Source organism: Crotalus tigris, unplaced genomic scaffold (genome assembly GCF_016545835.1).
Source record: "Crotalus tigris isolate CLP2741 ecotype Arizona unplaced genomic scaffold, ASM1654583v1 scf7180000017567.3851432, whole genome shotgun sequence".
Taxonomy (NCBI): domain Eukaryota; kingdom Metazoa; phylum Chordata; class Lepidosauria; order Squamata; family Viperidae; genus Crotalus; species Crotalus tigris.
In genome coordinates this window covers 1,946,010-1,970,207 of record NW_024096477.1, presented here as the reverse complement: position 1 = coordinate 1,970,207, position 24,198 = coordinate 1,946,010, and the positions used below count along the sequence as shown (strand labels likewise).

Genomic DNA, 24,198 nt, shown 5'->3' with positions numbered 1-24,198 from the left:
CATGTTACAACCAAGCTCAGAGAACACCAAGAACCCCTCATTTCGGGCTACAAATATTCTCTTTTATCAGAATTACATATGCTATAGAAACAAACAAAAGTGTTCAAGCTATGCAGAAAAACAAACCTGTTTGGAACCTCTTGCTTGTATAAAACAGATGTAACACCTTGCAGGAACAGCCACTGTATCTTGAGTACCGATGCAAGCAACTAGAAAAGTACATACTTTGCTGGCAAAATGTCTCGCATTCAATACTCAGATTCTGGTATTTCCTAGTAGGAGAATCATGTATAGGAACCTGCAATGCTGTTGCCAAGTCAATGCAGACTGCATTGGCATTGCTGAGCTCCATAAACTATGTTCTGGCAGGGCATAAAATGATTATATTCCTAGTGAAAAAGCAAATACAGTAAAGTAAAACCAAGTGTATTTTGGTTTGTAATGGTTCAGGTGCTAGGACAGTAACTGTAAGCATATTGGCTAGAACAGGGATCTTCAAACTTGGCCCTTTTATGATTTGTGGACTTCAACTCCCAGAATTCCTCTGCCAGGATGCCTGACTGAGGAATTCTGGGAGTTGAAGTCCACAAGTCATAAAAGGGCCAAGTCTGAAGATCCCTGGGCTAGAAAGACTGATATATAACTTAGATTAAACTCAGGGATGTAAATATGAAGCTTACAAGTCTTTGAAGAAGTTGCACACAATGAAACCAAGACAAAACCCAGGCATGCATAATGCCCAAAGGATTTAGTTGCATTAAAATAAGATATTAAATTTGCTATGGGCGCACCTGTACGTGAAGTTGTCCAAGTGTGAGTTCCACCAAACCCGGTTGGACTATCTCAGTTACCGGATCTCAGGGTCCCAGCCCCCTCCCCCTGCCCGTTTATGTTGAACCCGCAGGGGCATGACATATTGCTGATGTGGGATCAGATTTTATAACAACCTGTTTACTATTTGAGAGTGGGAATGATACAAAATTGAAGAGTATCACAGCCAGTTCTCATGTTACAGGTAGATTATTTTTGTATTTGATTTGCCTGTTCTATATATTTCCTTGTTTACTGATGAATTTTACTGGAATTCAGCAATGCAAGCTCACTGAGTATGCAATAATTCCCCTACATCCCATAATTTAGTTGATCCTTGGGAAGAAAATATGCTTAGGACTGCAGCTTTAAAATCAGATACTAATATACACTAGTAATAAGGAACACCTTATGTCTCACTCCAGGCAGCAAAATGATAAGACACAATCCTAGTAAATCCCTTCGCATTCGAAATACTTTACTGCCTGATAAATATGTTCCAAACTAGCTGAATTTCATCTTTTTTAAGAGACTCAGTATACCCATCAGCTTCAGCTAGTACCTGTTAGAGTCCTATGAATGATGTGCAATATATGGCTTTAGTTGCCGTTTAGTTGCAGCTTAGCTCAAGACAACTTTCTGAAGTAGCATTCAGCTGAACAAACTGCCTATTAAATTAGCAATATATTATACTATCAGTAACTCTCAGATATGTCACTAAGATTAAGAAGTTTTTCATAACTTCCAACAAAAGTGTACTTCAGATACTTCAAATTATTTATACAGCAATCAATCTCTGTCTCTTTGCACTGATATCATACAAGATATTACCAAATACCTGCAATTATATTCAGTACCTGAAAATGAACAAAGTTCAGATGTTTTGATTTGGCTTCATGATCCATTTAAAGAGGCACAGATCAGGAGGGGGCTTAGTGAGAAATTGATTTTCCTTTACAATAACCTTGCCATTTAGAATGTAAAAAAAAAAAACACACACACATAGAAAATATTAAATCAAATGACCGGCAAGTAACAGAAAGAGTAGGTAGAAGGGATCTCTGTAGTCTTCTAGTTTAACCTGATGTGCAATAGAGAAGATGTAATGTATGGTACCAATTACAGAGATGGCCATCTAACCTCCGGTTAAATATTTCCAAAAGACAGCTCAACATTTCTTGACACTATATCACCAATGAATAACCTCATTTTTTAAAAGAAAGATTTGCTGAGTGTTTCTTTTCCAAAATTTATATTCCTGAAATTTCTACTCATTGGATTTAGTTTTATTTATGTACTTATTTATTAAATGTATATGCTGCTCATCTCACTGACAGGCAGTGAGAAAAAATGTGTTCTAACTATGGAATGACAAATCTCCAAACACTAAAAGGCGCACCAGAGGGAAGGATGAGAAACAGTGGTTGGAAACAGATCAAGGAGAGAAGCAACCTGGAATTAAGGAGAAACTTCCTGACAGTGAGGACAATCAACCAGTGGAACAGCTTACCCCCAGAAATTGTGGGCGCTCCATCACTGGAGATTTTCAAGAAGAGACTAGACAATCACCTGCCTGAGATGGTATAAGTTCTCCTGCTTGAGCAGGGGGCTGGACTAAAAGGCTTCCAAGGTCCCTTCCAGTTCTATTCTATTCTATTCTATTCTATTCTATTCTATTCTATTCTATTCTATTCTATTCTATTCTATTCCATTCCATTCCATTCCATTCCATTTTACAGTTATTCTGTTTCCCAAAGAGTATAGTTCAGCTTATTACAATTCAGCTGATTACAAAGGCCTATCTTGGTATCACAAAAACAGATCAGGAAAATTTCATATGGGGAACAAAATAGATTCTGGAATTTAACAGCTTTCTATGCCAAGTGTTGTTAACATCCAGATATTGTAGCCACAGGCAAACTGATCCTCTACAGATGTTTGGGACCCCCAATATCCATCAGTCCCTCCCAGCATGACAAATGAAAGGGACTGTGGAAATTACAGTTTGATTATCTAGAATATTCCAGGTGGCCCACTGTTGACATACTGAAAATAGAAGTCAAACTGACAGATTTTGTAAAGCCATCTGGATAGTTCAGGGTAGAGAGTTTATATGGCATGTGCATACATGCGTGTGAATTGCAAAATGCTGTTGCATATACATTCTTGTTTCTAAACGTTTGTTCTTGATTTCTATTGACTTTTTGGTTTCTATTAACAAATTAGCTATTCTGTTGCAAAAGATAGAACTAGAAAATCTTCTGTTCGGAAATCTGTCGCTTACAATGTGAGTATATTGTGCATGTAAGATAGAAGAGCCAAGACAAAACAAAACACATTAGCAATATATTTTAATCTTTTTGTCCTTAGACCAGAATTCAAACACTGTGAAGGAAATGCAATGTTTATATAAAATTAAATAGCAATAGTTGAAAAATAAATACATATCATTAACATAAATACATAAAGAAATCCATTCTACTGAAAAGCTTCAGCCAATAGTATACTCTTGGTTCAAAAATCTCCCCTAACAACAATAATAATAATAATAGTATCATAAACAGCATCATCATAGGAAGAAACCCTCCATCTGTTACAGACGAAGTATAAAGATCTACAGCAGAAACGCATTGATAAATGTCACAGCTAAAACAAATGGTAATTCAAAACTAAAATACTCCATTGCTATATTGGTACTGTATGATATCAAAACGAGGTAGACAAGCATATGAAACAACAAGCTTATTTTCTTGGAGAAGGTTTCTTTTGGTCAGCACCATTAGTGTTTTCATTCTGGAGAAATCTAGCACGCTTACACTCTTGGATTTTACATTTTTAAAACAAGTGATACATTTGGGTTAGGATATAGAGATATGGCTCAGTCCTGCAGATATTTTCAGTGTGTGTGTGTGTGTGTGTGTGCGTGTGCGTATACGTGTGTGGAATATTCACTGGAATACTCACATACAAGGATTGCTGCAATTTTAATGAAGGTCTTTCATAAGACTCTTCCTTGAAGAGCCAAAAGCTGTTCATATAACAGAAATGTGCAAAGATAAAATATCTTAGTTTAGGATTAATAAGAATTGAACGGTATCTTGAGCAGCAAGAACTGAATTAAAATAATGTTATGTCAGTTCTGCTATTTGTCTCTTCAGCTTATCAAACCTTATATAGAGGCAAGTAGAATTATGGAATTATGCAATTAATGTACTTTCTCACCATCTTCTGTTTCAGAATCTGAATATTCTGAAGATTTAAGTATGTTAGACCGACTTCTTTAGGTTTCAGTTTTCTAAGCTATTTGTGATTGCAGGTTTAATAAAATGACACCAGGGCATTTTATTTTTAAAGCTATAGAACAACACACAGAAAATCACCCCACTAAGTTACATTTTCTACTGAGTTCAGATTTCTAGTTTTTGCTCCTGCATTAAAAAATACACAGGTATCATAAGGCTTTGGTTTATTTCTGTTTTAATTTAAAAAAACATGAAGACATTGGGAACTACAGACACCTCAAAGTGTTGCCTACTTAAGAAATGTCTGAATGACACCTCTGGTTAAATATTAAGAGGGAAAAAAATCACACTTTTAGGAAGAGGAACTACATTTAATTCACCAAAGAATTCTAGAATAATTACAGGAGGGAAGCAGGGCTGCATTTCACGGAGTAGCTTTTTATTTCATGCCCTTTGGCTTTTGAAAATTTAACTTGAAGTAAGTGTAATTCACTATCAACCGCAGTTCTCAGTACATAGTTTGGAAATAAACCTAACATGTAAATTTACTCCTTGGAATTGAGAAAACTTCACTAGCATCTTGGAGATAAAATATTTTACAGCTCTGTCCCTTGCAATGATAAAGCACCAAAAATAGGATTTATGCTCTTCAGTGTTTCACATACAATTTCTGAAATGATTGACAAATGTAGTACCTGCCTACCACTCACCAACGCTACTATATCTTTTTCCAGGATTGTGCAACTGCTTTTTGGTCCTGTAAGACAATGTGGTTGCTTTAAAGGCAGAAAAGAGAAACATTTGTGCCCTTGCATACTCCAAACACTTTTTGGAATTGAATTCAAAGCATTGCACAGTCCTATTCTGTATGGCTATGAAACCATTCATTGAGGTATGCAGATTAAAACTATTACAAAACATGCCTCAGAAACAACGGTGAATAAATTAACATGTTACTATTTTTGCAAATGGAATATAAAATCCAGGCAAGGTTAGGAAGTTTATAAATTGAGTGAAAAGGATTCTCTTCTCTATATAAAATGCTTTAGGGTCAAATTAGGCCAAACGATATCTAAACCACAAAATAATGGCATATCATTTATTTTGAGTTTACTTTGTATTCAACTTTGAAAAGAGGCATCAGTACTCTACCATTTGGTCTCATGTTCTAAAGTTATTCAGCTGGGCTGGATATCTATTCATTTAAAAGGTCTGGAAATTCAGCAATGGTTCTGTGCCTCCTGCACTATCATTATAAGAAGGAAGGATGAATTTATTAGATAAGCTCAGGGCCTCTCTTCAAGTGGTAAATTTGCACAGGACAGAAATTAAATGCTTATTTATTTAGGTACCAGTGTTTATGCTATGCCTCAAAGATTTATCTACCAGTAGAACTGCTGGCATCAGGAAATTGTTTATGAACAACTGAAGGCTGCCTTGCCTCTTTGCTGGAGTTTGTGAGAGAAGATAGGTTACACTGAAGTCAAGATCTTTGCCTGCCTACCCCTTAGTGGACCTAGCAAGTCAAGAAAGAAGCAGAGGGAGAAAAAAACCAGTCTCTCCTTTCTGCCATTCCATACCTCTGTTTGGTGAAAAACTCAGTTGAACTCATTTAATGTTAACTTGTGGTAACTCAGGAACACTGAAGGAAGCCCAGTTTCCTTATAATACACAAATCTACTACTAGCATGGAATTAAATAGAGATAAAAATGGAAATTGCAGTCTTTCTGAGGATTATCCCTAAAATACAAGTTGGTATGAACAAGCATAGCTTGCATTTTCCACCTGAAGAAAATGACTGAGAGAAGCCCGTGTAAGAAAAAAAAAAAACAATATCCACAAATGAAACAGATCTTTTCACTTGACGGTTCCTATCTGCAGAACATGACCAGCCACAGAGCATTCCCAAGGACATCTTCTAGAATTACACATGCACATACTTCTGAAGCACTTCACAGCATGTTATGTATAGCAGGTTACAAACAAAAGCCAACCGGGTCTCAAAACAACAAATTAAGACCTGGCCAAATTTCAGTTCTTTTTAAATATGGCATAAAAGAGGTACCTGGAATGTCATCATTGTAAGCTTCTGTGTATGGGAACAATAAGTCAGATCCTGAATCACTACGAAGCTTGCTCATAATTAAGGCTGCATATATTCTTTGATATTAGAATATGAACCTGGGACTCACAGTGAAATGGGCTTTTAAAGCTTTCTATGTGGCGAGTATGACTATTATCAAAAACTGGTATCACTGATTTCTACCAAGGCTCAAATCCAGTGGTGGGATTCAGCCGGTTCACACCACTTCGGCAGAACCGGTAACTAATTTTTTGTTGCCCAGGCCCAGAATGGACTTCCGGAAGAGGCATCCACACAGAGAACTGGTTGTTCACATATTTGAATGCCATCACTGCCCAAATCCCAGCAGGGGAGTTATTGCCTAGGTCTGCTGCCTCTTCTAATGCTCTTCCTTGCACTTGCTATTGTAATTTCTAAACAAGTTGAAGTTGACATCAAGTACTTTTTTTGTTCTATACTATAGAGAAGTGCCGTATTGTATGTTGGCTCAGAGACATAAGACAATAGAACCTTCTTGGAGGAAGGTAGGACTACTTAAGAAGGGGTGCTCCTAAACCTACCTGCTAGGGCTGATAAACATTGAGTTTTGCTAGTTAAGATATGCAAAATGCTTGTAGACATGCCTAAATTTCTATATTCAATTTCTATCAATTGAATTTATTCACCATCACATGCCAGCATAGTAGCACTGACTTGTGGAAAACACATGTTGCCTGCTTCTCCATTACCGTATTTTCCGGTGTATAAGACGACTTTCTAAACCATGCAAATCGTCTCTGAAGTCGGGGGTCATCTTATATGCCGAGTCGTCTTATACGCCGGAAAATACCGTATTTTCCGGTGTATAAGAGACTTTCTAACCATGTAAATTGTCTCCGAAGTCGGGGGTCGTCTTATATGCCAAATCATCTTATATGCCGGGAAATACCGTATTTTCCGGTGTATAAGAGACTTTCTAAACCATGCAAATCGTCTCCAAAGTCGGGGGTCGTCTTATACGCCAAATCATCTTATATGCTGGAAAATACGGTACTTATCAAGGTCTTATGGTTGAGATCTATCTGTAGTATTTGAAACATTAACTAAAAATAAGGACTTGGAACAATTAAAATAAATCAAGAAGTCTACTGATAAAATGAAGTTAAAAGGAAATCATTTCAATCGCTACATTTAGATTCGGACAGAGAATTATATGATATGCTCTTAAAACTATATTTCACAAAGTAAACCTCTGCTTTCTCCCTCATGTAGTCCCACATCCACATTGTTTGTGCGTTATTCTTAGACTTCTTTCATGCGGGTGTGGAAAGAAGACTACATTGATCGGAGAGTGGCGCTGCCTCCTTGTAGCCCCCCCCACCACATTATGGATCTTCTAGGAAGCGCGAGAAACTGAACCAATTCATTAGGAACAGCATTTTGCAATTTCTTCCGGAATTATAGAGAAAGCAATTTCCTGTCGGTGGGATCTCTCATCCGATTCCATCCACTGAGATTCTCCTCCTCCTGCCATGGAGCAAGGGGTCATCTTGCCTTGCTATGCTTTACTTTATTCTTCAAAGTTGTACAGAAGGAATCTTTTATTTGTCCCCTCACTGAGCAGTGGGTTGGATTTTTAATTATTTTTCTCTTTTCCAGAACAAAAAGAAAGTAGCACCAAAAAAAGAGGTGGGGTGGGGTGGCAGCTGATATATTTTGTACATTCTTCCACTGGCCAACTGGAAGGGGAGCACTTCTTGTCTGGCAAGATGGGGTTAGAGCTCAGTAGTGGGGATGTTTGCCTGATGCTGTGAAGTTGCTGTAGAATATATGCGAGACAACGGTGGTGCTGTATGAAAAGGCCCTTACTTCTATTTCTTCTTATTTAAAAAATAATTCCCAGACAATTAATTAAGTTTGTGCTACACCTAGAAGTAAGTATACAAAAATGATAGTACTTTAAGATGAGAATTCCAAGGCACTTTTGCAGAGGATTCAGACTGTTGCTAAAGCAATAGCAATAAGACTTATATACTGCTTCACAGTGCTTTACAGCCCTCTCTAAGCAGTTTACAAAGTCAGCCTGTTGTCCCCCAACAATCTGGGTCCTCATTTTACCGACCTCAGAAGGATGGAAGGCTGACTCAACCCTGAACTGGTGAGACTCGAACTGCTGAACTGCTGAACTGCTGGCAGTCAGCAGAATTAGCCTGCAATACTGCATTCTAACCACTGCGCCATCACAGCTTGAAAAGCTGATTAAAGAGCTTAATCAGCCCAATGAAGACAAAAAAAAGGAAAAAAGGCTGTGTAATGGAATTTGCTTACAAAATATTCTTCGTGGGCAGAATGCAAGGTACAGGATATGCAACGGGATTAATAAAGTGTACAAACTTCACTATCAAGCAGAAAAGTGCTTTTAAAAATGAACAGATTTGGGAGATGAAGCTTTCCCCACAGGTCTATACTACACGGAACTCATCATTTCTTTTTCTTTTCTTTTCTTTTTTTTAAAAAAGAATTTTACATAAAGATTGTTTTGTTGGTTTTTTTTTTTAAAAAAAAAAACCACAAGCAAACAACCGCACGCCACACCAAATATCAGGACCGTGAATTTTAAAGTATTTCGTTCCGTTCCTAGGAATAATGTGTAACCACAATAAAATAATTATGTTATGGTCGTACCGAGCTCCAAGGGCCAGCCTTCCAGGCAGCTTCTTGGGGACAGTCCTGCACATTGCACTGCTCGCGGTCTGGTGGCTTGTCAAGGATTTCACAGCTCAGATCAGTAAATCTCTCTCCGTTGGAATGCTGGCACACGACGAGCCTTGTTCTGGTTCCTCCACCACATGACTTTGTACACTGGAAAGAAAAGGCATTACGATGATGGATACCGGCATTATGACTACTTTATGCTTCCCTGGTCTGACTCAAAGCCAGTTTGGACATTAGCTTTTCTGCCATTCAAAAGGCATAGGATTCCAGGGGATGCAAGAGGGGGAAAAAAATAACTTGCAACACAAAAACAAAGTGAGTTAGCAGCACTGACGGAATGTGGGGGGACGTGGGATTATTGATGCTCCACACACTAACCATTTATTTTCCCCTGGATGGTTCCAAAGGTATGACACAGAGGTAGTCCTTGATTTATTTGCATTCATTTAATGACAGTTCAAAGTTAAAAACTGTCTGGCACTACAAAAAAACTGACTTATGACTGGTCCTTGCACTTAAAACCATTGCAGTGTCCCCATGATTACTGGATCAAAATTTGGATGGTTGGCAACTGGCATGTATTTACAATGGTTGTAGCATCCTGGTATCACATGACCACCAAACAAAGTCAATGGGGGACTTGCTTAACAACCATGTAATTTGTTTAACAGCACAAAAGGTTGTAAAATTGGATGTGATTCACTTGTTGACTGCAGTGATAGAAGTTCCAGACTCAATTGTGGCCATAAATTGAGGACTACCTGTACACTGAAAATTGTATTAATTGTGCCAAAAAATATATAAAAAAATTGAGAGAGGGAAGGGAAAGAGAGAATAAAATTAACTTATTGGATATGCTATTAGTTTTCCAAGCTCAAAGCCTGTGGAAAATAGAAAGAAGGCTGTGAAAACCTGATTATTTAACCAGGTCTGAATGGGACACCCCTGTTTGTGATGTTTTATGTTCATTGTTTGGATTGCCAACTTATTTTGTGGTTATGCTCGTACTTGGTCAGATTAATTTTTTGTATTCTGTCATTTTTATATTACTGTATTCTTGTGAGTTGCATGCAGTTAGATGGAGTCAGCTGGCATCTAAACTGAATGAATGAATGAATGAATGAATCATTCAAAATGAATGAATGAATGAATCATTCAAAAATTTGGTTCCTTCTACTTTTTAAGATTAGTTCTGATCTTGGGCTCACAAACATGGTTGACAGAATGGGGAGAAGTAAGTCCTGCGTCAATCTACTTCCTTAAAGATAGCTTGAATTCAAACAACTACTACAGTGGTCTGTTAAAATAGCTTCCTGTCATATCCAGTTTTATAAACAGAAAAATTATAATATACAATCAAGGAGAATAAAACATGCCTTCCTGAATAAACTTTCATTAGTTAATATCATGTTTTAATTTTATTTGTTTCACTTGCTTTTACAGGCTTTCATTCTTATACTGTTCGCAATGTCTTAATTTAAAATTTATTTTCACCCTAGCAGACTTTAGTGGTCAGTGACATACTGAGATTAAATAAATACATGGATTCATATACCTTCCCTCCACTCTAACAAACATGATCTTTCAGACCAAGATCATTATCCCTGGACCAAACCTTAACATTCTTGGAAAAGCCCTTTTGAAACAATGAATGAAGCTCACTTGCAAATGCAATCAAATAGCCTGTGTAGTTATAGTACTCTATTAGTAATATATCATAGTAATAATTATCATCTTCAAAGTGAAAGAGTTCATTAGTTTTTTAAAGATAACAGAAAACAACTTACCTCACTCCAGCTTCCATAGGCCCACTGAGGGCAGGGTCCTGATTCACAGGATCTTAGCTCATCTGGTTTCATCCTTGCATCACAATTATCAGCAGCGTATCCATTTTCATCCTGGCATACGACAACTCGCCGTTGAAATCCACCGGCACAGGTACTTGAGCACTATAAAAATGTAATTTTCATAGGCTTAGGCTGCTTACTATAAGTTGCTGTTTCTGTTTCATCCTTGCTATAAATCCAGATCTCTGAAGTGTATAAAAGCTTTTGTATCTTTTTGCTACTAGCAGCAGTGATAATATAAATGTTAGTAGTGACGGTAATAAAAACGTTAAAATATACATCTACAACGGGCAGGTAAAATCTTTCTTTTCTGATAGGGAAATAACTACTCCCTCAGATTTTGTGGACTGTTCCCTTGTAGGTCTGTCACTTTTCTGAACTAAACACTCACTATTTGCAATCTCCTCCAGGCTTCATTCAGAAAGTCAGATCAGTTCACCTTTTGACTAACTTATAGACCTATGAATCTACGTCAGTGGTTTTTCAAACTTGGCAACTTTAAGACATGTGGCTGAAGAATTCTGGGAGTTGAAGTCCACACCTCTTAAAGTTGTCAAGTTTGAAAAACACTAATCTAACTCAGGCAACAAAAAGAATAGATACAGTACTGAAAAGCAATACAATGCTTGCAGATTCTTGTAAAATTATGTGATTTTTCTCCTCTCTTTCTTGCAGCAATTCATATATCCTTAAAAGTCTACTTTAGAGAGCTGGCTAATCTCCTGGAACAGATTTTAAAGTATGGGAGCAATTGCAATGGGAAAGGAAGTCCTTTCCCTTCTGTCAGTAGAAAAAGCTTCCTTTAATGGCAAAACAAAACTGAATTCTACCTAATAATTAATTCATGTCATGTGTTTCTATCCTGGCCTAATCTCCCTCTTACAATAGACAAGGCAAAGGGGTTATTGGTAAGATGCAAACTGGAGTCAGGGACTGAAGTGAACTCTGAATGGCAAATCTGCTTATTTGAAGGATCATTTACAAGAAAGATACATCTCGGTGTGGAGAAGATGGATAAATTTTGTACAGAACAAATATGGGATTAGAAAGTATCATTTAGCTTTTGAATAATTTAAAGTTTAAAGTTAAAATTATATTGTTATTTATGTTTCTGCTTGGAATTTTTTTCTTTTTGTATTAGAGTTAAAGTATTTTAGGGATTTTATTATTTATATAGTTGGATAAGTTTAGTTCGAATTTGTTTATTTATTTTTTAACCCTGTAATCAGCTCTGGGAAGTGAAGGGGGGAGGGTTGGGATGTGGGTGGGTGGGATGGGGGGATATTGTATTAAAAAACTTGTATAAAACTTTTCAATAATAAAAAAAAATCTTGAAATTTTGGAGCATGGATAAAGCAATCTAGGATACCTGAATGCTATCTGAGGAGTGTTATATAGTAGGTTATATCTAGTGTACAACCCAATTCACAAGGGAACCCAAAAAAACCACACAAACCCAAACCCCAGCAACTACTTACTGCTCCCCATGGTCCAGTTCGCCACTGGTTGCCTCCATGCCCATGACCTTGATTTCGATTTGGGTGCCCACCTCGATTGTTTTTTTGATGATAATCAGGGTAAGGAAAAGGATTAGTGGGCCTGTTATCCAGGTTGATCTGCTGACATGATGGCATAGAGCAGTCCTGCTCTGTTGCAAGGATATCTTCAGCATCACACTCGTTTCTATCGATACTCTGGTCATTGTAATCTACGCAGAGTATTTGCCTGGTCACCTTACCTTGCCCACAAGTTACAGAGCACTACATTAATAAGGAGAGAAGAGAGAGAATAGCTGGCCATAGCCATAAGATAGATTTTGAGAAATGCAAAGAAAACAAATCAAGCCCAAACAAACCCTCAGGCCTATAAACCTATTTTAAGCACTAGAAGTTTCACTAAAGTGGATTCAACAGATCTCATTGTTTTATTGCAGGGATCTTCAAACTTGGCTCTTTTATGACTTGTGGACTTCAACTCCCAGAATTCCTCAGCCAGGCACGCTCGCTGAGGAATTCTGGGAGTTGAAGTCCACAAGTCGTAAAAGGGCCAAGTTTGAAGACCCCTGTTTTATTGCTTTAGCACAGGGGTGTCAAACTCAATTTCATTGAGGGCTGCATCAGCACTGCGGTTGCCCTCGGGGGGGGGGGCAGGGTGGGTGTGGACAGGGTGGGTGTAGCCTATTGGGTGAGTGTGGACAGTGGGTGTGGCCTATTGGGTGGGCATGGCCAGCTCTACATCGTTCACGTCAAGGGTGCCTGTGGGGGCCTGGGCAGGAGTGAGACAGATCTGAGGTTCTCTGGCAGAAAGGGGTGGGACCGGGGCAAGTGCCAAGGCATGGTCCATTGGAGGAGCCTCACTGCCTGCTGAAACCCCTCCGCCGGAGCCCATCAAGCCGGATATGTGAAGTAGGTGAGGGCCATTTGCTGGCCACTTCCAGGCGATGGTGCATTTCTTCATCCCTCACAAAGGGTGACACCTCCCCAGCATGCACCCGGGGATGGGGCCGACGCGGCAGGGGCTGGTTCCTCGCTGTTTCCAGATGGCCTTGTGGAGCTAACACTGAATGTATTTCAGCATAGATGGCCACCACAAAATTGTACATTGGCTCCCGGCCGGCCTGGGCCAAGGCAATGGAGGCGGTTCCCTCACTGTTTCCAGGATGGTTTTGCGGGCCACATGAAACCACTTCACAGGCCACATCCCGCCCCTGGGCCTTGTGTTTGACATGTCTGCTTTAGCAGCTTACAAATTTAACTTATATCAAGTCAGAATACTTGTATTTAGCTCTTTGGGTATAGGTATTTGCCATCATTGAGTACCTGGTCCTTTTAACCAGAGATGGATGACAGGTATGCACTAGTTCCTGATCCACTACGTATTAACCTGATCATTGGTAAAACTATCTTGGCTTTGTTTCAGCAAGGGTCCTTGCTAGATTCTGAAAGAAGAGCTGCCATAATGACCAACAACGATGCATGTTTTGTCTTCCACCTAAGAGCAAACCACATCTTCTTCTCTTAATGGTGAATTATGCATGTTCATAAGAGGATCGGTGGGCAGATATTTGGCATATTTAAACAAGGAAGTTGCTTACTGAGCTCCATTCCAAGGATTTCCACCGGCCGCAAGATATTACAAGACACGCTTCTGTTGCTGATGGTTTTGGAAGATGGAAACAGGTGGCTTCATCAGCCACAGAGCCATGATCATCACGACAGCTGACATACCTCATTCTGGTGCCTTTCCCACAGGTAGCAGAACACTAGAGAAGATGGACAAGAATGCCTATGAAGCAAATTCCCGTGCCAAGTGTATCATAGTCTTTACGTAGGTAGGGTTAATTATCAATGAAAAATAAAAGTATAGACTAAATTGGTTAGTTTTAACATACAGAAGTCCAGGATCCAAATCTCCACTGGGTTCTGTGACTGTTTGGCTTGATTTCTGGGCTGCTAGGATGAAGACGACATGGTACTGTTTCACAGTCCTGTTTCACAAAAAAGAACATTAAAAAATAAATACAGTATCAGACAATTGATACCACAAATATTTCATTGCAAGTTAGGGATTATACCGGGGGTAGGCAACCTTGGCTCTTTTATGACTCGTGGACTTCAACTCCCAGAATTCCTGAGCCAGCTGGCTCAGGAATTCTGGGAGTTGAAGTCCACGAGTCATAAAAGAGCCAAGGTTGCCTACCCCTGGATTATACTATTGTACTAATAAAAGATTAAAATTATTAGATTCCATCTCTGGCCAGACACAAATGTAACTGACTCATCTTCTATTAAAAGTGGATATATCCAGTGAATCTGGCAAATCATAAAATATACACATATATTATATATGCTCTCTGAGCTTGCTTATTTTTTTGTAGACATTTCATTACTTTAACATCATCATTGCTAGTCTTGGTGATGTTACCTTGCACTGATGATGTTACCTAGTTAGGGTAATAAAACATCTGCAAGAAAACAACTAAGCTCAGAGAGCACCAAGGACCCCTCGTACTATATGCATATATATATGTAGGAGATGACCAGGCTGAGCCCAAGGGAGGGGTCAAGCGCATCATCAGCCTCAAGTCCCTTCACACCCACAATCTAAGTCCAGCCCACCTTGAATTGACTGTTATCTACCGCCAATTTGATGATGATGATGATGATGATGATGATGATGATAATAATAATAATAATAATAATAATAATAATAATAAAGTTGGAAGGGATCTTGGAGGTCATCTAGTCCAACCCCCTGCTCAGGCAGGTAACTCTATACCATTTTGGACAAATAGCTGTCCAGTCTCTTCTTAAAAACTTCCAGTGTTGGAGCATTCACCGCTTCTGGAGGAAGGTTGTTCCACTGATTAATTGTTCTAACTATCAGGAAGTTTCTCCTTAGTTATAGGTTGCTTCTCTCCTTGATCAGTTTCCCTCTGTTGCTTCTTGTCTTGCCTTCAGGTACCTTGGAAAATAGCTTGACTCCCTCTTCTTTGTGGCAGCCTCTGAGATATTGGAACACTGCTATCATGTCCCCCCTCGTCCTTCTCTCCATTAAACTAGACATACCCAATTCCAGCAGCCTTTCCTTATATGCTTTAGCCTCCAGTCCCCTAATCATCTTTGTTGCTCTTCTCTGTACTCTTTCTAGAGTCTCAACATCTGTTTTACATCGTGGTGACCAAAACTGGATGTAGTATTCCAAGTGTGGCCTTACCAAGGCATCATAAAGTGGTATTAATACTTCACGTGATCTTGATTCTATCCCTCTGTTAATGCAGCCTAGCACTGTGTTGGCCTTTTTGGCAGCTGCAGCACACTGCTGGCTCATATTTAGGTGATTGTCCACTAGGACTCTGAGGTCTGTTAGTAGTTCAGATTTTTGTAGGGAGCTTAAGATTTTTGTAGGGAGATTTCTGTAGGGAGATTAAGCTTGCAAAAAAAACCCTTTACATTCATTTGAACTGCCCAGGTTTTTTGATTTCCCGCACTTGGCAGTATATAAATTATTACTAGTTTTATTGCAACAGGTAACATCCCTCTGGAAACCTAAACCATGGTGGGCTTAGGTGTCAAAATGTATTCCCATCACACAAAAAACAGCTGGCACTCGCCAACATACACAGTAGAAACAATCTAGATAAGAATATGGTGGTACTATTGATTTTTTTCCCCACAGAATCAAAATGTATCAAAGAAACATGCTCTTAAAAGTCCTGCAAGTGGTTTCCAGCCCATGTCCACATCACAGATACTAGAATTTATTTCAATAATTATTCAAATGATGAGATGGAATTAAGAATTAAATTAGTTAATGACAAATAAGAAGAATGCTAAGAAAGAAAACTCTAAAGCAACGGATGGAAACTAACCAAAGAGAGAAACAACCTAGAAGTAAGGAGAAACTTCCTGACAGTTAGAACAATTAATCAGTGGAACAACCTGCCTCCAGAAGCGGTGAATGCTCCAACACTGGAAGTTTTTAAGAAGAGACTGGAGATACATTTCGGTCTGGAGAAGACGGGTAAATTATATTCAGAATAAATATGGGACTAAAAAGTTTCATTTAGCTTACGAGTGAATTTTAGAGTATTATTATGAAATTATTATTATTTTTAGTATTAGTATTGTTTAATTATTTGGAGACTGGATTGTTTAATAATTAGGATATTAATTTGCTTATGTTCTCATTATTATTATGTTCACTTTTAATTTGCTTATATTTATGTTAAAGGAGAGTTAAAGTGCATTATGGATTTGGTTATTTATAGAGTTGGTAATGTTAGTTAGATTATGATTATCATATTTGTAACCCTGTATTCAGCTCTGGGAAGTGGGGGAGGGAGGGGGGGTTTTTGGGGTGGGTTAATATTGTAATTTTTATAAAACTTTTTAATAAAAAAAAAGAAGAGACTGGACAGCCATTTGTCCGAAATGGTATAGGGTTTCCTGCCTGAGCAGGGGGTTGGACTAGATGACCTCCAAGGTCCCTTCCAACTTTATTATTATTATTATTAAATGGCACAGATTTACCAATTGGATAAGATACTGTACCTACTTCAAATAAAAGAAAATCATGAGAGAATGAAATAGAAGAGGGAATTAAAATATAATTTAAAACTGCAACAATAGCATCCTCATTTTTCTTGAACTGTCCTGTTTAATCTGGACTGGTCCACTACATTGTTAATGCCTTCTTATATTTTAGGCAGAAATGTTTAAATGTTATAAAATGGTTAAAAGAATTGCACTAGACTGAATTCTTCCATAAGCCCTCCTTGTGTGTAATGGGTTTCTACCACTTTGCAAGAAAAGCCATTTCATCCAAGGTGGTTGCATGCCCCTCCATTCAGTGGAAGATGGGTTTCTAAACTTAATAAATAGACAAACAAACAAACAAATTTTCAATGACATTTCCAATTTTCAATCTTTGTAACTTGGGCTCCACAACCCTTTTGAAATGTTAAAAAAACCCTTGAAATTATTGCATGTCTTCTATCGTCACACCACACCTACCTGTGCATCTGTTGGCTTGGTTGCAGCATTGCATTCATTATCATCTACTACAGAAATGTAGGCACCAACAACACATTTCACTGCCCTCATCTGATAGCCTTGCCCACAGGTTACTGTGCACTAGAGGAAAAAAAAATCCACAGGTTTTAAAAAGGTCTGAATATATCAATTCTGCAAAATAAACACATACTGATTCACATTAGCTTAACATTCTGAGCCTTGGTAAGAGTACAGAAAGCCCAACTTTCCTAGATGAGAAAGGCTTTTCTATAACCTTCTAATTGCACGAACGCAGGGGTCTTCAAACTTGGCCCTTTTATGACTTGTGGACTTCAACTCCCAGAATTCCTCAGCCAGCCACACTGACTGAGGAATTCTGGGAGTTGAAGTCCACAAGTCATAAAAGGGCCAAGTTTGAAGACCCCTGCACTAAGGCCTTGCCTGATTCACAACACTTTAAAGGGAAGGGAGAGTCTAGATGGGAGCTTTCTGTATTTTTCTATTTCTTCCTTGTTTAACATTTTTTCAAAAATAGAATGTGTAACATGGAATAGCTGCGCAATGCTTTTGGATTAATAGTGCTAGGAAATCTGTCTGGAAGCAACCATATAATATCAAATAAGTCCTAGACTACAATATATATGGATTTCAGTAATTAAATTCCTCAAATGTACAATTTACATTTACAAGTACAGATTCCATTCCATTCCATTCCATTCTAATGCAAGGAAGAGCCAGTTTGGTGTAGTGGTTAAGGCACCTGGCTAGAAACTAGGAGACTGTGAGTTCCAGTCCTGCCTGAGACACAAAGCCAGCTAGGTGACACTGGATCAGTCTCCCTCTCTCTTAGCTGTAGGAAGAAGGCAACTGCAAGCCACTTTTGAAATCTCACCAAAACTGCAGGGATTTGTCCAAGGGCTCAAAACTGATCCAAAGATGCCACCCCTGCCTCCCTGAATGGAGAGAAACTTACAATACACAAAAGTTCTTTCTACTGTTTCAGTTCCTTCTGCTTCAAATTAGATCGAACAGTTAAAATATATTCCTTTTACTAAAATCCCAAATTCTTCATTTATTTCCTTCAAATAAATGTCTGCAGGATTAAGTGATTTATGGATTAGAACAGTGGTGGTGAACCTATGGCATGGGTGCCAGAAGCGGCACTTGGAGCCCTCTCTGTGGGCACACATGCCGTTGCCCCAGCCTTGCCTCCGCCCATGACCCCCTCCTCACCAGCAGCCTCCCTGGAGTAGAGTCGCCCCTGAGCGTGGCCCACACGGAGCAGCGCAGCCAAGGACATGGCAGCCAGGCAGCGTAGACAAGACTCTGTCCTCACGCCCCAACATGCACAGTTGATGCTGTGGGGCATGGGCAGAGGGCATGGCCGCCATGGGACTGCTGGGCTGCCTGGGCGATCTGCGGCGGGCCCTGGAGACGGTGAGTGGCCCTGTGGGCAGGCAGGGTGGGGCAGAGCGGGGGCGGGGCAGGGGGTGGGGATAGTTTTGGGGCACTCGGTCTCTAAAAGGTTCGCCATCACTGGATTATAATGTTCTCCCTTTCCCATACTTGTTTTCATTGGGTTATGTGCCTTGAAGACCACACACTACATACTTTGCAGGTTCATTCCATTTTCCAGATTATAGGATAGTTAAGTGTCAAGGTTTAAGAGGACTTCTGTCTGATGCAGAGCTTGAGACAGATAGCTTTTCACATTTCTTCACCAAATGTGAAGTTAGAGAAATGAGGTAGAGAATTCTTTGACTTTATCCAAGGAAGAAGAAATTTTCCAATAATTTCCCAAGGGTAAGACTTCCATTTAGCAAGGACATATCAAAAAACATCATCAGATGAAGTCTCTTATTCCACTTTCTCAAGGGATTCAACTGAACTGTAGAAAGTAAAAGTGACGGTAACATCTGGAAATATCATAATCAATGTTCCATCTTTCATTGTACATGTACCCCTTGCAACTTGTAAACCAACTTCCCAACGAAGATGTGAGAACACTATATTCTGCTGACAAGAATGTCAAAGAAATTTTCTGCTTTAGAAAACTGAATGAGAACTGTCAGAAAAAAAAATCAAGAGGCAACAACAGCTGCAACAACAATTCATTCAATTTTTATACTGCTGCAATTGAAAGTCATAGCTATAAACAATCTGGATTGTTAGAATTGGGCTCAGGAATCTGTAATCTGACTTAGTATAAATTCCTTTTTACTTTTTTTTTTTTTTTTAAAAAAATCAGGGCACGGAAGTAGATTGTACCACGAGCATCCTCTAATTCATGTGAGGACCAAGTTAGTCATGGTTGCTTAAAGAGATGGCTTACTACTTCACCAATAGCATGAATCTGGCTTTCTCCTTACAAGACAGTTACACATTGGGTACAGTTATGATCCAGTTATTAGAATACTGCGTTAAGGCTCAGAAGATTTTTAAGTTGCCTTACCTTTCCTACATGGAAATTATCAAAATAAAGTTACAAAGGGTAAGAGTCACATACAACACTTGAAGGAAAGGTGGCTTATAAATGAAAATATATATATAAATATTCAGGCAACTTGCATATATGTTTTTTCATTTCCTCTTGTTCTAGGGAGCTATCAATATCCAAATTGATTGCCTCAACATCATCACCATCATCATCATCATCATTGTTATTTCATTAATACAATACTTTGCTTTGTCTCTTGCTTGGTATCCTTTAGTTGTATCCTTTGTCTCTTGCTTGGTATCCTTTTTTTGTTGTTGTTGTTGCAGAGTGATTTACATATTTTGGAAACAAACTAACGGAAAGAAACAAATGGTTTCAGGTACCTGGCCCCATGGTCCCACTTGCCAGGCTGCACATTCTTGCTGCTGGCAATCTTGCATGGAATCTGGTTTGGCCTGAAGATCACAAAGCCTGTCATTGATCCGATCTTCTCCATATTGGCACCAGATCTGCCGATGCTTGTGCCCTTTTCCACAGGTTACCAAACACTGAAAGAAGAACGTATCTACCTTAAACTGGCCTCACCCAGTCAATGCCTTAACTTCTGAAAAAAGGTTAATAAAGTGATACAAGAGTTTAAGGAAGGGTACAAGCTTGGGCACATCAAGGCTAAAATGAGTTCTTCTAACTAAAGACATATGGTTCATAGTAAATCTTAGCAACTTAACAGGGCAGGTAATTTCTACACAGCCCCACAGGATCCATAAAGCAAAAGTTAAAAATCTTCTCTAATCTGTTTTATTATCTGATGCTAAATGAACTCCAACTGAAAGGAGGCCTGCAGTAGCTTGTCTAATTCATCATGCTAATGGCAAAGGAAGATACGAACAGATCCTAACCTAGGGGTGGGGAACCTTGGCCCTTTTATGGCTTGAGGACTTCAACTCCCAGAATTCCTGAGCCAGCCATGCTGGCTCAGGAATTCTGGGAGTTGAAGTCCACAAGCCAGAAAAGAGCCAAGGTTCCCCACCCTTGTCCTAACTGTGCATTAAGGAATGGAGATGTGAAGAAGTTTATCAGATCTGAATAACCATTTGAGTGCAATTTCGATGTGATTAAAATTACAGTATTAATGCAACGTAACACTCTTACTTCTGACCAATCTCCTGTTTTCCAGTGCGGGCATGGGATTTCGTTGCACCGCTGTGCGGTCACTTTTTCCTGCTGACTGCATTTACTGTCCTCCAAAACATCGTTGAATGTGTTCATGCAGACGGCTCGACGCCTCTTTGTGCCACCACCACAGCTCTTAGAGCACTTCAAGGAATAAAAGCAAAGTCAGTACTCAAAGTCAAGGACGACTTACAAGGTCAGCTGAAAAGGCCCACTCGTCCATATTCCAGATCGGCCTATGACTGAGTTTTAAGTCTGTGTGTTTGTCAAAGAGTTCTTTACAAAAACAACCAGGAATTTCTCCTTAGGAAATTCCAGCTTTAAAGTACATGCTAATTATTGCTATCCTAACTCTCATGACAGTCTATAAACTGGTGAAATTGTGCTGTATCTAGCTAACAATTGCTAGTGCATTTAGCACATCCCAATAGCACTAAAAATGACTACTTTTTTTTTTTTTAAAAAAGGGAAATCCTTGAGTCACTATTGTCTTTATAGGCTGATATCCCATACAAAGAATTTCTGTCCTATCATGGCAACTGTTTGGGTGATACCTTTCATTGCTAAGCCCCTCATCAGCTAAAACTGGCTTTTAGGGTTAGAATTGCTATCTGAAATGAGAGGATAGGATAAAATCTTTTTTCAGGTTGAGATATCTCAACCTACTTATTCTGTAATAGAGTTATTACAATTGATACATCAGTATGGACAGGTTTCGGGTTTTAAAATTAACAATAATAAGACTAAAATATTGCCTAAAAATATGACTAATTTGGATAAGGAGACCTTGGTTAGGTTGACAGATTTTGAGGTTGTTAACAAGGTAAAATATCTGGGGGTTACTTTACCTGTTTCTAACGTCAAATTGTATAAAAATAATTATGAAAGGCTGTGGGTCAAAATACAAAGAGATTTGGAAAATTGGGAGAAGCTGCAATTATATCTTTTGGGGAGAATTGCGGTGATTAAAATGAATGTTTTGCCAAAGTTTCTTTTTTTATTTCAAATGATACCCATTTTAAAGAATGAGGTTAATTTAAATGAATGGCAGAAAGGTATCAATAAATTTATCTGGGCAGGGAAAAAACCAAGAGTAAAACTTAAAATTATACAAGATATTCGTGAGAGGGGTGGACTCAAGGTACCGAATTTGAAATTGTATTATGATGCTGTGGCTTTAACATTAATTAGTGATTGGGTTAATTTAACAAATGTAGAAGTACTCCTCTTAGAGGGCTAGGATTTGCTTTTCGGATGGCATGCCTATTTAATTTTCAATAAAAAGGTTGACAGGGTTTTTAAATCTCATATTATAAGGACTTCTTTACTTTGGGTTTGGAAGAAATATTATAGAAATGATTTTAAAATTCCATTATGGGCTATACCATGGCATGCGACAGAAGGGATAAGGAGAGGAGTCAAGATGGATAGTGTTTCTTATGCACAATTACTTAGATGGGATGGTAAAAATTGGCAATTAAAATCTCTGGAAGATTTAACACAAGAAAATATTATTTATTCATGGTTTCAGTATAGACAAATAGTAGAGAGGTGGAAGATAGATCGTAATTTGGGTTTGCTTAGAGAAGATGAGAATTTGTTAAAACAAATAAAAGATCAAAGACGAACTCACATTAAGAGAATTTACGGGGTGTTAGTAGAGTTGGATTCAGAAGCAGAATGAGTTAAAGAATGTATGGTTAAATGGGCACAAAATTTTGAGGAACCGGTTTTATTAGATACCTGGGAGATTATTTGGGTGAGGAATGTTAAATTTACACAAGCCCAAAATTTAAGGGAAAACTTTTATAAAATGTTTTACAGATGGCACCTTGATCCACAAAAAATGTCTCGTATGTATCCTGACTTGCAGCCTAAATGTTGGAGATGTGGATGTTTGGATGCTACTTATTACCATATCTGGTGGTTATGTAAAAATATAAAAGCTTTTTGGATTAAAATATGGTGGAATATTCAAAGAATTTTCAGAAGAAGGATAAAATTTACCCCACAATTGTTTTTGTTAGGTATTGTTTCTGATTGTGACAGTAAAGAGATTATATTGATGTTAAATTTAATTACAGCGGCCAGGTTGTTAGTAGGGCAATGTTGGAAGAAGGAATCTTTGCCTACATTGCAAGAATGGTTTTTTAAAGTTTCTTATTTGGCGGAAATGGCAAAGATTTCGGCTTTCTTGAAAGATCAATCGCAGGAGAAGTATCTCCTGGTATGGAAAAGATGGATAGATTTCATACAATATAAGTTGGATATAAAAAAATATTACTTAGTTTTTGAATAATTTATAATTAAAGTTTAAGATATTTCTTAGATATTTTCTTTTTCTTTTTTATTTTTTTCTTTTTCTGTTTTTTCTTTTCTTTCTTCTTGTATTTTTTTATATATTGCTGTTAATTATTTTATAATTTGTTTAATTAACGTATTTAGATTTGTTTATGGTTTATAAGTGTTTCAAGATTCTTTTAAATTTTTTTAAATTAAGCCTATATTCAGCTCTGGGAAGATTGGGAGAGGGTAGGGGAGGGGTGGGAGGGTGTGGGGGAGCAGAATCTTTTCTTTTTGTAAAACCTAAAAAATTTCAATTAAAAAAAAAATCTTTTTTCAGGGAAGGTTGCTGAAAAAGTGATTGGCTTACAGCTCCATGGGTCCCTGGAAATCCCTCTTTCAGTCAGGATTCAGGCCTACTTAAAGCACTGAGACAGCATTGATTGTGTTATTGGAGTTATTGTTTATCCTTGGATTCTGGTGGTTTCTGGGCGGTAGATTTTTGTGTTTTAATCTTGAAAATCACTGAGATTCACTTATGCAAGTTAGGTGGCTATATAAATCATATACAGTATACAAACAAATAATGTAAAATACGAAGTAAAATATGAGGAACCAGACAGTTGAAAGAATAAAAATTCTAGTTGTTAGGGAAGATAATTCAGTAGCTTAAGTCACTTCTGGTTTAAGTATTAGATTGAATTGTATTTCTTTATGTAATATGAATGCTTTTGTTCAAATTTTTTTTTTATTTTTTGCATATTAAAGCAACCTCTTCCCTTTCTAATACTTGTCCCATTGTTTTTTTTAAAATTAGATCAATTTATAGTGGTTACTAAATTGAGAGATTGGTTATGCAGCATGTAGATTACTTAATGAAAAAATTAAGTTGTTTATATCAGGGGTCCCCAACCCCTGGTCCGTGGACTGGCACCGGGCCACAGCATGCCAGAAACAGGTTCACGCAAAAAAGCAAAGCACCATCCACGGGATGCAGGCAGTACATGAAACCATGCCGCCTCCGGTCCGCAGAAAAACCTGCCTCCATGGAACCGGTCCCTGGTGCCCAAAAGATTGGGGACCTCTAGTTTATACCACAAATATAGTTATAAT

At 38.3% G+C, this 24,198-nt stretch overlaps 1 protein-coding gene across 3 annotated transcripts in view; it reads right to left on the bottom strand.

Moving 5' to 3' along the window:
* ADAMTS9 (ADAM metallopeptidase with thrombospondin type 1 motif 9) overlaps positions 1 to 24,198 on the bottom strand; it is a 163,651-nt gene that overhangs the window by 60,545 nt on the left and 78,908 nt on the right. For all 3 annotated transcript variants that reach the window (XM_039350178.1, XM_039350160.1, XM_039350169.1), the window contains exons 21-28: positions 20,782 to 20,946; positions 20,013 to 20,177; positions 17,193 to 17,312; positions 14,069 to 14,164; positions 13,772 to 13,939; positions 12,156 to 12,437; positions 10,618 to 10,779; positions 8,801 to 8,977 (exon numbers count right to left, since the gene is read on the bottom strand). In XM_039350178.1, the coding sequence (XP_039206112.1) occupies positions 8,801 to 8,977; positions 10,618 to 10,779; positions 12,156 to 12,437; positions 13,772 to 13,939; positions 14,069 to 14,164; positions 17,193 to 17,312; positions 20,013 to 20,177; positions 20,782 to 20,946 (1,335 nt within the window). The remainder of the gene's footprint in view (positions 1 to 8,800; positions 8,978 to 10,617; positions 10,780 to 12,155; positions 12,438 to 13,771; positions 13,940 to 14,068; positions 14,165 to 17,192; positions 17,313 to 20,012; positions 20,178 to 20,781; positions 20,947 to 24,198) is intronic.